This window comes from Furipterus horrens, unplaced genomic scaffold (assembly GCF_987537825.1).
Source record: "Furipterus horrens unplaced genomic scaffold, mFurHor1.1.pri manual_scaffold_13, whole genome shotgun sequence".
NCBI lineage: Eukaryota > Metazoa > Chordata > Mammalia > Chiroptera > Furipteridae > Furipterus > Furipterus horrens.
Window position 1 is genome coordinate 31,423,681 of NW_028327183.1, and position 12,725 is coordinate 31,436,405.

General features: G+C 46.0%; 1 protein-coding gene across 3 annotated transcripts in view; it reads right to left on the bottom strand.

Annotated features, from left to right (window-relative positions):
* Window positions 1–281: 281 nt before the first annotated feature.
* LOC149994385 (kelch domain-containing protein 4-like) overlaps window positions 282–12,725 on the bottom strand; it is a 28,704-nt gene continuing 16,260 nt past the window's right edge. The window contains exons 3-4 of one of the 3 annotated variants that reach the window (XR_016507749.1): window positions 5,171–5,344; window positions 282–1,133 (exon numbers count right to left, since the gene is read on the bottom strand). Coding sequence is in view for 1 of the 3 variants with exons in the window: in XM_090260486.1 (XP_090116612.1) it covers window positions 11,108–11,198 (91 nt within the window). In the remaining 2 variants the exon portion in view is untranslated. Of the gene's footprint in view, window positions 1,134–5,170; window positions 5,345–5,951; window positions 6,096–10,473; window positions 11,199–12,725 lie in introns of those variants that run through there. The other 2 variants (XR_016507748.1, XM_090260486.1) reach the window with 2 other exon arrangements.

The following is a 12,725-nucleotide window of genomic DNA, read 5'->3' on the forward strand; positions in this document are numbered from 1 at the left end:
CTGGGGCCATCCGGGTGCAGGGACAGCCTTTGGGGAACCCCGCTGTCTTGAGGACCAGGGTCCTCAAGCCTCAGGTTGTCCTGCTGCTGTTCTTAGTGGGATCTGGGTGAGGGCCGGGGAGCTGCCTCCAGTTTTGTATTTGAGGTTTAAGGGGGAAAAAGAGTAACAATTCCTACCAGGTCTCAAAACTGCAGGTAGCATATTGACGAAAGGGCACATTCGTACCATTGTAAAATGAAGATAATGCACTGGAATGTTCTTTAAAGGAAAACAAATAACCATTTAAAATTTATCAGCAACCATGACGCATGTTTTATTTTTCTAGTTCATTGTTAAGGTCACTTTGTGAGGCTTATCTCTTAGGAAATGGTGAAAGCTGACCCCATCCATGTTTTTATCACAATGTGGATTTTATGTGGACTCTCCTCTAACCATGTACATTTGTTATCATGTTTTTTCCAGGTGTCCACAGAATCTCCCTCACCCCACTTTGCAGTATAACCCAGGCACGTCATTCTGATTTGTGGTTGCACCCTTTGAACACCCCCAGTCTTCCAGCTGGTGAGCTACAGGCAGCCATAAGTTAATCACTTCTAAACATGCTTACTTCTGAACCTGAATGCGACCTTAGTCCAAGGTTAGCCCTAACCTCTCAACAGTCCCACCCCCACTTTCTCCTCTTCTGCCAGGGACAATCCACTAGAGGGCACTCATGTTCCTCCCCAGCTCCAGGGGACCTTGTGCATCACCTGACACAAAGGCAAGTGCTGTTACTGCCACAGCCCCTGCCCTCAAAACACTTTCTAGATTTGGTCAGTGAAGCTCCTGCCCCAGACATCAGGGTCCCCAGGGACCCTCACATTGAAGGGTGTGGTGGTAGGGACTGCTGACCCGGATCCCACCCCAGGGCCTGTCACTGGGGAGATGGATGACCAGTGGAGGCTGGAACCTCAGGGCCCAGTTTCCCTGCCTCAGGTGTGGCCCTGGAAAATGGTCGTGAGCCTGTAGGCGTAAAGGTCCTGTCACTTAGGATCTGTTCAGGTGGAGCTTGCCTGGACTGTTGCAGAACTTTCCAGACTTGACATTCCACAGTGGGAGATGGGTCCTCCTGGGTATTGTAAGAACCTTCCTTCCTGGAAAAATTAGAAGAGATGTGTTATTTCCATGACACAGGCTCTCACAGGGCCCGAGGGAGCAAGTGGTGGCTGGGCTTTGCCATCAACTCCGCATCAGGACCCAGGATGTGGGTCCTGCCTGACGCCGCCTCTCAGGTCCCCATCGCTGGGCTGTGTAGGGAACTCAGTCTTCCGCTCCCTGGAGTGCAGGAAAGGGACCCCAAGCCCCTTCATGTAGAGTTGGGCCATAAATGAGCACAGGTGGGGCAGCACAGGTGGACGTGCGGAGAGGCCTTTAGTCCTGGAGGTGGGAGCTGGGGGATGGGCAGACAGGAGGCGCAGAAGCTGCTTAGCCTCCTGTGCTGAATTACAACATAATATGTATGTCTGCTCACCAAGCCCCTCGCATGCTTCGAGTCCTATATCCTTACTGATCAGTTTGCTCTGTTACTCTAAAAGATAGGCTCAAATCTCCTATCAAGAGAGTGAATTCCAAGTGGCTTTTTAAGGAGAGATGTGTCATCTTAACACATGCTTACCCAAAAAGCCTGCAGAATTCTGCAGTAAAATAAAGTGTCCTTAGCTACTGTTTATACAACAGCCCCCTGTCTTCCTCTTTTCACTTGGTGAACTTGCTGTCCTGTGGGCAAAACCATTTAGAGCACCCAGGGACACGGTACATAGCCAAGGGCGGTGTGAATCTGGGGAGCTAATTTTATTTTTTTGGGTGGGTGTGTGGATTAGCATAACCACTGAGAGGCACATTCTGGCAATTTCTATTTTCATTAAAGGTGCCCCTGCCCTACAGCCAGCAGCTCCATTTCCTGTATTAAATCTCCAGATAAATTATGACCTGTGAATAAGAAGACAAGCTCACAGGGTGCAGGTCTTGCTGTGATGGCACAGAAGTGGTTTAATTTACAGCTTTCATGAGGGGGGTGAACTCTGGTGTATGCCCACAGTGGGCTCATAAAAAGAGTTGTGTGTTTTTTTAAAGCCTCTTACAAAAAATACTTATCTTATGACCCATTGCTATACATATTAAAATATACTGTAGAACTACACAATATGTTATTTACGAATACAAACAGGGAAAAAGTGTCAGACAGACCATCCCCCTGCAGGAGAGCAGCTACTCAGGGGAAAGAGGAGGAAAGGGGCAAGGAGGTGGGGTTTGAGTCTGTAACATTTGCCTCTTTTCTTAAAAGGGAAATCTGAGCAAATATCTAAAACGTTGGCATCCGTGAAATCTCGGAGGCAAGCAAACAGATGATTTATAATATTTTGTGTATGTAAGAAATGGTTCATGATTAAAAGGAAATACATAACATCTCTCCATGTCAGGAAGTTTAATTCTCTCTCATCTTAAACCCGTCTCATGGCTGCAGAGGGCTTCACCAGATGGATAAAACATGCTGGAAAAAACACGTAATGGACATAAATTGTGCCCACATTCTTTAACTTGTAAAAATGTCTTTTATGTATGTCTTTGCAAGTTTGTCTTACTATTTCTATAGATCAAATTAGTAAAAGTGAGAATTTCTCAAAGAATGAATGAATACATTTTAAATTTGGCCAATACATTAGCCTATTTCTCTTGCAGAAGATGATGATTTTTGCCTCTGACGCACAGCATTCTCTAAGCTTACTGGCTTGTGCTGAGGGATAAGGGGAACTAAATGAGACAATGTACATAAAATACCAGGTACAGTGTCTGGCATATACTATGGGCTCAATAAACAGTAACTATCATTCATACTGGCAAGTGGATTTAAAGTCAGAAGATTTAAAGCCGGAAGATTGTGGTGAAAAATTTAAAAATCAATGTATACACCTATCAAGCTGAAGTTAAAAATGGCAATACCACCAAATGTTGGCAGGATGCAAATTATTCATACATTGCTGGTAGAAATATAAAATGGTATAGCCATTCTGGAAAAGTTTGCCAGTTTCCTATGAAACTAAATGTGCAAATACCATACAATCCAGCAATTAGTTGTACCATTGGGCATTTATTCCAGAGAAATGAAAATTTTAAATTTACACAAAATCCTGTACAGGAGTGTTCATAGCAGCTTTATTCTTAATTTCCAACCACTGGAAGCAACCAGATGTCCTTCAATGAGTGAATGGTTAAACCAACTGTGCCACGTCCACACCACAGAACGCTACTCAGCAGTGCAAGGGGGGGAAGGGAAGAAGGAGGGAAGGGGAGGGGAGGGGAAGGGGAGGGGAGGGGAGGGGGAGGAGAAGGGAGGGGAGGGGAGGGGGAGGGGAGGGGAGGGGAGGGGGAGGGGAGGGGAGGGGAGGGGAGGGGAGGGGGAGGGGAGGGAGGGGAAGGGAAGGGGAGGGGAGGGGAGGGAAGAAGGGAGGGGAGGGGAGGGGAGGGAAGAAGGGAGGGGAGGGGAGGGGGAGGGGAGGGGTGGGGAGGGGGAGGGGAGGGGTGGGGAGAGGAGGGGAGGGGGAGGGGAGGGGAGGGGAAGGGGAGGGGAGGGGAGGGGAGGGGAGGGAAGAAGGGAGGGGAGGGGAGGGAAGAAGGGAGGGGAGGGGAGGGAAGAAGGGAGGGGAGGGGTGGGGAGGGGAGGGGAGGGGTGGGGAGGGGAGGGGAGGGGAGGGGGAGGGGAGGGGAGGGGAGGGGGAGGGGAGGGGAGGGGAGGGGAGGGAAGAAGGGAGGGGAGGGGAGGGGGAGGGGAGGGAAGGGGAGGGGAGGGGGAGGGGAGGGAAGGGGAGGGGAGGGGCAGGGGAAGGGAGGGGAGGGGAACTATTAATAAATGCAGCAATCTGGATGCATCTCAAGGGGATTATGCCTTTGTCCCAAAGGCATCATGTATGATATATGATTGTTTATATAATATTTTGAAATGACAAAAGTATAGGGAATTAGAACAGACTGCCGCAAGCTGCTGGGTAGCCAGTGGTCAGGAACCGAGTGAGGGTGCAATGGAGGCCATGGGCGGGGGAGGAAGGTGGGCAAGGTTACAAAAGGCCAGGAGGAGGGAATCTGTTCTGTATCTTGCCTCTGGTGGTAGATACATAGAAGTTCATAGAAATAAATACACACATGGGCATGTGTGCGTACACACACACGTGTAAACTGGTGAGATCTGAATCACGTGAGTGGACTGCATCAACGTTAATCTCCTCCCTGTAATATTGTACTCTAGTTTTGTACCCAGTTAGGGGAACTGGTTGGGGGGTACATGGGATGTCGCTGAAGTATTTCTTATAGCTGGGTATGAATCTGCAACCATCTCAAAGCAAAATGTATTTTTTTGGTTTTTCCTTTCCACAATAAGATTTGAAATAGCTCTTTTCTTGTGCTCAAGACTAGATAATACCAACCTTTTCCGTGACAGCGACCAATTTCCCATTTATTAACTAATAATCATCCCAATAATCCTATGAGGTTAGAAATCCCTTTACCCTCATTTTGGAGATAAGGAAACAGGCACAGAGAAGGTAAATGACATCATTTTCATACAGCTATAGCTAGTAGCCAGGAAGGGATCTGAATCCTGCAAAAAGTCGCCAATAAAATTGAACCATCAAGAGTTACTTAGTTACTATTGAGTAGAGCAGGACATTGTTTCCTGTTTCCCCTTACTTTTTATTCAGTGAACTCACTATCTTAAGGCAAAAAGAAGAGTTTGAGGTATCACTCTAACTTTTGGCAATCTGATCTAACTTAGTAGCACAGCGCTCACTTCTCCCACTGCCGTATGGGACTGGCTCCCCTTTAGCTGTTGCCCTGGCTGTCGTTCCCAGAGTGGGTGGGTCTGCAGATGTTCTAGGGCCATGGGGACCCTTTAAACAAGCGGACTCTGCTGAGAGACCAGTCTGCTCCAACCTGCACTGGACTGCACAGTCAGAAGCAACAAAGCTTGATTTTCCCTGGCGCTGGGACCATGAGCTACTAGGTGCGGTGAGGAGCTGGGAATGCTCCCCAGGTGTCCCTCCTGACTTTAAAACATGTGACTGCGCTTTCCGCTGGCCTGCCACCACCACTGCTGCTGCCACCGCTGCCACCACACCGTGTCCTCTCCGGCCCCTCCTACCTGTCTGGATGAGTATTTCTTCTTTATATCTTTGTTTGCTGGACTTCCATGCAGTTTAATTTTCTGGAACTTCTGGTTGTTTCTAGTTCTGAAGTAGCTGTATTCCTTCTTAGTTGTGGAGGGAGACGCAGCACGTCTATCTACGCCTCCATCTTGGCCAGAATAAATGAAATCCTAAAAAAAATATTTGAGATGATTTTAGCATCAAAAAGAATTAAACACATTCATTATGCTAAAAAACTGTAATTATCCTACAAAAGAGACACAAAACCATCCCTAAATGTTCTTTACTAGAGGTGACAGTACCAACTCCTTACTCCAAAGTCATGGCCTTTAGGAAAAGTATACAGCCAGGATCCTGTTTTCTCAACAGGAACCAGTGTGCAGGGGTAAGGGAAGCCCCTGTGCACAGGAGGTGCCTGCGTCTCAATGCAGGAAGGACCAGAGTCACTGGCTGCCCTTGTACACCAGACAACACAATGGGCTCGGGCCAGGAACAGGGCGGATGATGCAGCAGTGGAACTGTGATATGACACCCTCAGTGCTTAGGTGTTCTGTCAGGTTCCCACAGGACCTAAGGGGCTATGAAGTTCATACTGGGAGAGAGAGTTGTCTGTCTGTACTGGAAGATGGTCTCCATTTTTTTGAGAGGAACAGTGCATTAGTTTCTTGTGGATGCCATAATAAATTTCCACAAACTAAATGGCTTAAAATAAAAATAAAAAATTTTCTGGCATTCTGGAAGTCAGAAATCCAAATCAAAGTATGGACAAGACCTAATTTTTTCCACAGGCTCTAGGAGAGATTCTGTTTCATCTTTTTGGTGGCTGCCAGTATTCCTTGGCTTGTGGCTGCATCGCTCCCATCTCTGCCTCCATCTTCACACTATGGCCTTCTCCTCTGTGTGTTATCCTGTCTTCTGTTTCTTAGAAGAAACATATGATTTGATTTAGGACTCAGGCAGAAGACCCAGTATAATCTCATCTTGAAATCTTTAACTTAATTATATTGGCAAAGAACCTATTCCAAAATTAGGTCACTTCACAGGTTCTAGGAGTTAGGATGTAGATGTATTTGGGGGGAATCCCCACTCAACACTCTACAGGCTGTCTTTTTGTTCCAGTCCATGCTGGGATTTGGGGTGATTCCAGGGCTTCATCCATGGAGGCTCCCCTAAACTTTTCAATGCACACCACTGAGTTTAGGCTTCCCAGAAGTGGGAAGTATAAAGGGGAAACAGAGAAATACCAGGAGAGAACTTCCAGACAGACCCAGACACGGATCCCCAGGACCACCAGCCACGGCTCTACATAGAGTCAAGCATGTAGTAAAAAGAGGGTTTTCTAGATTAATATCACATGCACTGTGAAACCCTCACTCAGATCATGGCTATAAAAATGTCACAAAATATATTTGGGGACAAGCACAAAAATGAAAATGGATAAACTGGACTTCATGAAAATTTTGTACTTCAAAAGACCTCATTAAAGAAGTGAAAGAAGCACCCACAGAATGGGCAAAAAAATCTGCCAACTACATATCAGATAAGGGACTTGTATCAATAATATATGGTAACATGAAAAACTAGTAATACAAACCAAAAAATCTCAATTAAAAAACCTGCAAAGCATACGAATAAATATTATGGATGTCCAAAGAAGATATACCCGTGTATATACACAAATAAACACATGAAAAATGCTCTACATCATTAATCATAACTGAAATGCAAATAAAAACTACAGCGAGATATCACTGCACACTCTCTGCACTGGCCAGAATCACAGACAGTGCAGATAACAGGATATCCTCATTCACTTCCCATATGAGCTGCCTGATAACATTCTGACAGTTCCTCAAAGTCTTCACCAGAGTTGCCATGAGATCCAACAACTCCACCTCCAGGGCATATGCCCAACAGAAAGGAAAACCTATGACATAGCACATTATTCATTAACAGCCAGAAAGTGAATAAATCCAGGTATCCACCAACTAATAAATGGAAAACCAAACCGTGGTTATGTTCATACACTGGAATACTATTTGATCATATAAAGGAATGGAAAACTGTACATTTTACAACACGGATGAACCTTGAAAACATTATGCTAAGTGGAAGAAGCCAGTCACAAAGGTTCCATACGACATACATGGCTTCACTTATATGAAAAGATCAGAATAGGCAAATCCAGGAAACAGAATGCAGATCAGTGGCTGCTAGGGGTTGGCGGCGAGGAGGATTCGGATGTGACTAATAATGGGGTAGGAGATTCTTTGGAGACTGAAAATGTTCTCATTAGAGGGCAGTGATGGTTTCACAACTCTGAGCTTACTGAAAGGATTAAATTATACATTTTATACGGATGAGTTATAGCTCAATAAAGCTGTTAAAATACATTTTTAACATACTTGTTCTGAAAGACGGGTGTATGGGTTTCCTACTGCTGCTGTTACAAATTACCACAAACTAGTAAAGAAGTTTGAATGTGAACTGTATATTAAATGACATGAGCAAACTACCGTACTGTTAGATGTGTGAATGGAACTGTGGTTACAAAAAGAAATTCTCAATTTCAGAAGACAAGCAGGTGGAAGAATTAAGAACACAGTTTTGTCTTTTGTGATTACTTTGTAAATGCTCCAAAGAAAAACTGAAAAATAGATAAAAAATGAAAAGCTAGATAGATGCAGACAGATACATGGCAAATATAACCAAAAATATGAAAACTTTCTCTCTGTGGTGGATATATGACTCTTATTCGTTGTTTGTATGCTTCAAACTTATCATAATAAAAACTTAAAAGAAATATTCTTCCTTATTTACATGAGGGCAAATGTGTATGTTATATATGGTTTAGGGACATAAATATATTGTTTATCTAAGTAGCTTTGGGCCTATCACCAGGTGCTAACACACATCTCACACTTCATGAAATGTAGATGCTTCAAGAGCCAGAGTATCTGATATTTTTCTTTAAGAGGATTTTTCTCTGTAGGAGAATCTGCGGGTGCCCCCCTCAGACCCCTCCTCTGAGATGTGTGTTCGCCCCTTCAGATGCCTTCTGCAGCACAGGTTTGCTCCCTGCTGAGCCCCAGTCCTTGATTTCAGCCCAATCAGGCTCATTTCCAACTCTGAGGACCAGAACTATTAAATACTTAATGTGTGTGTGTGCTTCTGTCACTGTGTGTGTGGTAGTTCGTTACAAAAGCCACAGGAAACTAAGAGACTTTGCAGAGCTTCAAGGTTGTCTATCTAACAAAGCAATGCTTCCCCATCAAGGCTGGCCCTACCCCACTGTGGTCCACACCCGCAACAGGGTCATTGACAGAATACCCAAAATAGGAATTTGGGAGTTGGTAAGGGGAAAAAGAATGAATAAATCTCAAAGAAGCTACAGCATCCAGCTAATTTTCACAGCCAGGGTCAGAGAGTATGCCTGTGAGCAGATGTAAGGATTCAAGGGATGACGGACCATAAACCTGAATGAGAAAGTGTGTGTCAACACAGGGCAGGTCCATGCCACACAGAATGTAACTCCATGGCAAGAGCCTCTATATGGACTTCTGGAATAATACTGAAATAACTCGAGTGCCTCGGATAAATTAATGCCACAATAAATAATGAGACCCAGAACTGCAGATAACAGTGATGTGTAATAAAGAAGGCAGAGGCTAGAAATGAAAACAGGAGGTATTGTTTCAGAACTAGACTCTGGAATAGCAAGGGGGTGACGGGGAATGGCAGAGGTCAGCACTTTGTCACCAGAAGCAAGCTGGGCATAATTACATTATAGGCAGCCGTATCAGAGTACAGCCTGGTCTGCAGAGATGTGGGAGATGAATCTGAGAACATGGAACATAGTATCCTTAGGAACAAAAGATAAGAAAGACCAGCATGATGTCCATTAACAGGCGTAATCAAGAGATGAAGAACGGAGAAGCAGAAAGCTGAGGTCAGCTGTCCCAAAACAGAGTCATGATCCTTGGCCCAGTGTGGACCTGAGTAATCCTCACAGCCAGACTCCTGATAAAAGCTCAGTCCTCATGAGGGTGTCTACAACATCAAAGAAAGTGTACACCACGTAATCCCTGTTCATCCCAGAAGGGACCTACAGCATTATTTGGGTAAGTGGACACTTGGGAAAAAGGAACACACAGATCTTTCAACAGCTCTAGGACATTGAGCCCAGGTTAGCATAGTATTTGGGGACTCCAAGCACCACCAGGGGCCCTATGTAAAATATTTGTGTAAAAGGGTCAGGAAACTTGTGGGTTCCTTGCCCACATTAATCTCACATCAGCCCCACTGGGTCTGTTGATCCACTGGGTCATCCTTTCCCCAGTTCCAGTGGTAGACTAAGAATGGATATAAAAATTAGTTAAGAAAATTCTTACAATGGTTTACTTGACCTGTAACCAAAGCTAACATTGTAGGAAAAACAAATGATTGTTTAGTGGAGACTTCTACGTCTATTTCTCATCTCCGCTGACAGTTCAGTAAACACCCCACGGCAGTGCTACCGAAGATGCTGAAAATGGCTCCAGACCGTGCTTCACGGAGAGCTGCATACAGCAACCTGGTGACAGGCAGACACTGTGACGCTTCGGCTCTCACTCTGGAAACTGCTTGCTGTGTACTGTTCCCTGCTCTGCACTCAACACCGTCCCCCGGCTGCTACCCCAGCCCCCTTCCTACTCTGACTACCTCACACTCAAACCCCCTTCCTGACTCAGGTCTCCAAACACCCTCAGTTCAAAATTCCTGTGTTCATGGTGTCCTCAGTCCTCCAATCCCTTATTGCTCTCCACAATGGATGCTCATTTTCCTCACCCACTTGGCTTCTGTCCCATGTCCCCTGTCAGCCTGTACATCTGGTGCTCCCTCTTGTCCCCAGTGTCAGGGTGCTCAAGAGCCTTAACCTTTCCTCAGTCCTTCATATCTCAAGGTTCACTCCCTTCCAAGTCTGGAAGAACACCACCCTCGACTTCACTGCACCAATTTCAGTTGTTCCCCCTTAAATGGTATAGCCACCCCCACTCACTCACCCTGAAGCCCCCTTTAAAAGCCCTTCTCCATGGCAGATGCAGGTCCACTCAATCCCAAATTCATCCAATAACGCAAACCCTTCCCAGGCTCTAAAATTCTCTCACCTAACTCTGCGCAGGAGCCCTTCCCTCCATACCATCCCCTGCTGCCCACCTCAGGTTCCAACGATCCACCCCTTGGGCAGGTCCTCCAGATTCCACCCAATGCTCACTAGCCAACAGGAGCAAAAAGCAAGAGAATTCATATGGTAGAATTTATTTCTCAACTCTTGTGTCCTGTGCATGAACTCTCTTTCATGGAGACACCCACCCAAGTTTGTGAAAATATTAAACAAAGCACAGACGTGAGCATACGGACACCTGCCTGGAGGTGGCTGCCCAGGTGGGGCACTGGGCAGCAAGCCTGCAGTGAGGCCATGGGGCGGCTGACAGCGGCAGCATCTCTCATCCACGGGAGTGCAAATGCTGATGGCTTTTAAGGAGTGGTTACAATGAACTGGCCGTCAGGGTTATGACAGAATACCTTCAAGATCCGATTGTTCCATTAAGACGAAGTGAACATGCATGCGGAACGAGAGCAGCATTGGCGGCTGGGGCTGCTGCGGTGCTGTGCCCTTCCCGGGCTCTATCAAGTCAAAAAAAAGACTGGCTCTTTGGGGAGCCTTAATTAGCCCACTATAGCATTAAAACAACGTTAGAATGTTCATTCTTCATACATAACAAATGTTGCTCCTGCAGTCGAACTGCTCTATGCTCCCCCTGCACTGTAGGAGGGTCCCTTCTCCTCTTAACTCTGTCCGGCTTTTGCCCTGTGGGTCAGAGCACCTTTAATCCAGTTGGTGCGGCGAGTAATCTTGGATCACAAGTGGTTCTTGGTAACGGGGCACGCACTCACTGGCCAAGACTGCCTTTGGGGGGAGTGGCATATCCAGTACGTCTCCGTAAAAAGGCCGACTCTCCTACAACGCAGTCGTATCTTGGACTGAAAACAACTGGAAACAAGTGCTATATTACTTCATTGGATCCGCTTATTCCATTTTGAAAGGACAAAGGTATGGATATGTGGTGAGTAAAGCAGCTAAACTTCTCACGGGTAAGATTTGAAAGATTGGAAGAGATAAATTAATGATGGATGACATGGGACAAGCCCTGACAGTGTTGGAGCCACTGTGTACATTTCTAATCAAAAAGATGCTGATACTTCTACTTGGCAAGGCAGCTTCAGCTGCACACAACCTGGTGGACATGCAAAGTTTAAAATGGAACATCACACATTTCTTTAGAAAGATGATGTGTCGTCACCAACCAGCACAAGTGACTGTGGTTTAATTTCTGCTTATGAATCCAGCTTGTGTCTACTCAATCTTTGTGAATTCTTAAAGACAACCTGACATTATTTTTATGAGGCTATACATTGTGGGAAATTAACAGAGGAGACAGCAGCCTCATTACTAAATATAAATCCCGTACGTTAAAATAACTGTTTTCAGGAGGACACACAGATTCCTGTCTTGGCTGCCTGGACCAATTCTTCAACTGTAGTTTCAAAAACCACTGGTGAGAAATTCTGATCCTGAACTTCGTTTTCATCACTGTACTAACCCCACCTCTCTCACAAAGAAGGTGAATTTAAAACTGAAAGGAGGAAGGACTGCCCTGGAATGTGGTCTCAGGGCTGGTTCTGTGGAGACTTCCTTCTCATTTTGGGGTAAGTCTCTGGCCTGGGTTCTGAGCAGGAGATGGGGCTCGATCTACAGGAAACCCATGAGAAGCTAGGAGGACATCTCCATGGGGCAGGAGGTACTGTGCTGGGAGCCTACATGGGGTTTAGCTGATGGAGATGGTTCAAAGGTGAAATTCTAGAGTCAAGTCTTGAGGAGGCTTTGAAAATCTCCTGCTTCAGTTTGAAGAGCAGGAGAGGGTGCCATAAATACAAATCTTGGGCACCGGCAAGGGGCATTTGTGGATTTGAGGAAGAGTCATCATAAAATGCGCACCATGAGGAAGTCAGAGCAAGGAATAGGGCTCCGAGCAGGTGTTGTGGTGGAAGTTTTCAAGAGACAAATTATGATGGGGACAAAGGGAAGGTGAAGCTCTGTGCTGCAGAGGATCTTCCAGGACTTTAAAGACAGGCCTGGGATGGGGAAGTTTTGACTTGCCGAGCTTCTGTGCCGTCTTAACTAGGCCTGTTACACCTACAGTTGAAACAGCACAGACCATAACTGAGGTGACTCTTTGCATGTAGAAATGAAAGCGTGGACAAGCAGTCCCAACCCCTGTGAAGTTATTCTTACCACTGAGATTCACCCCCAATTATCCAGGGTACTTCCCTTCTCTTCATCCTCTTTTCCTCACTTCATCCCTACTCTCCCATCCTTCCCTTAGGTCCTTCTGGGCTCCCCACTCCACAAGTTTCTGACCCTGATCCCAGCCCCTTCCCCATTTTTCTTAGCTTTTTTGGGCTTGGCAGACTCCAAGCTCCTCCTGGCCCTCAGCACCCACCCCTCTC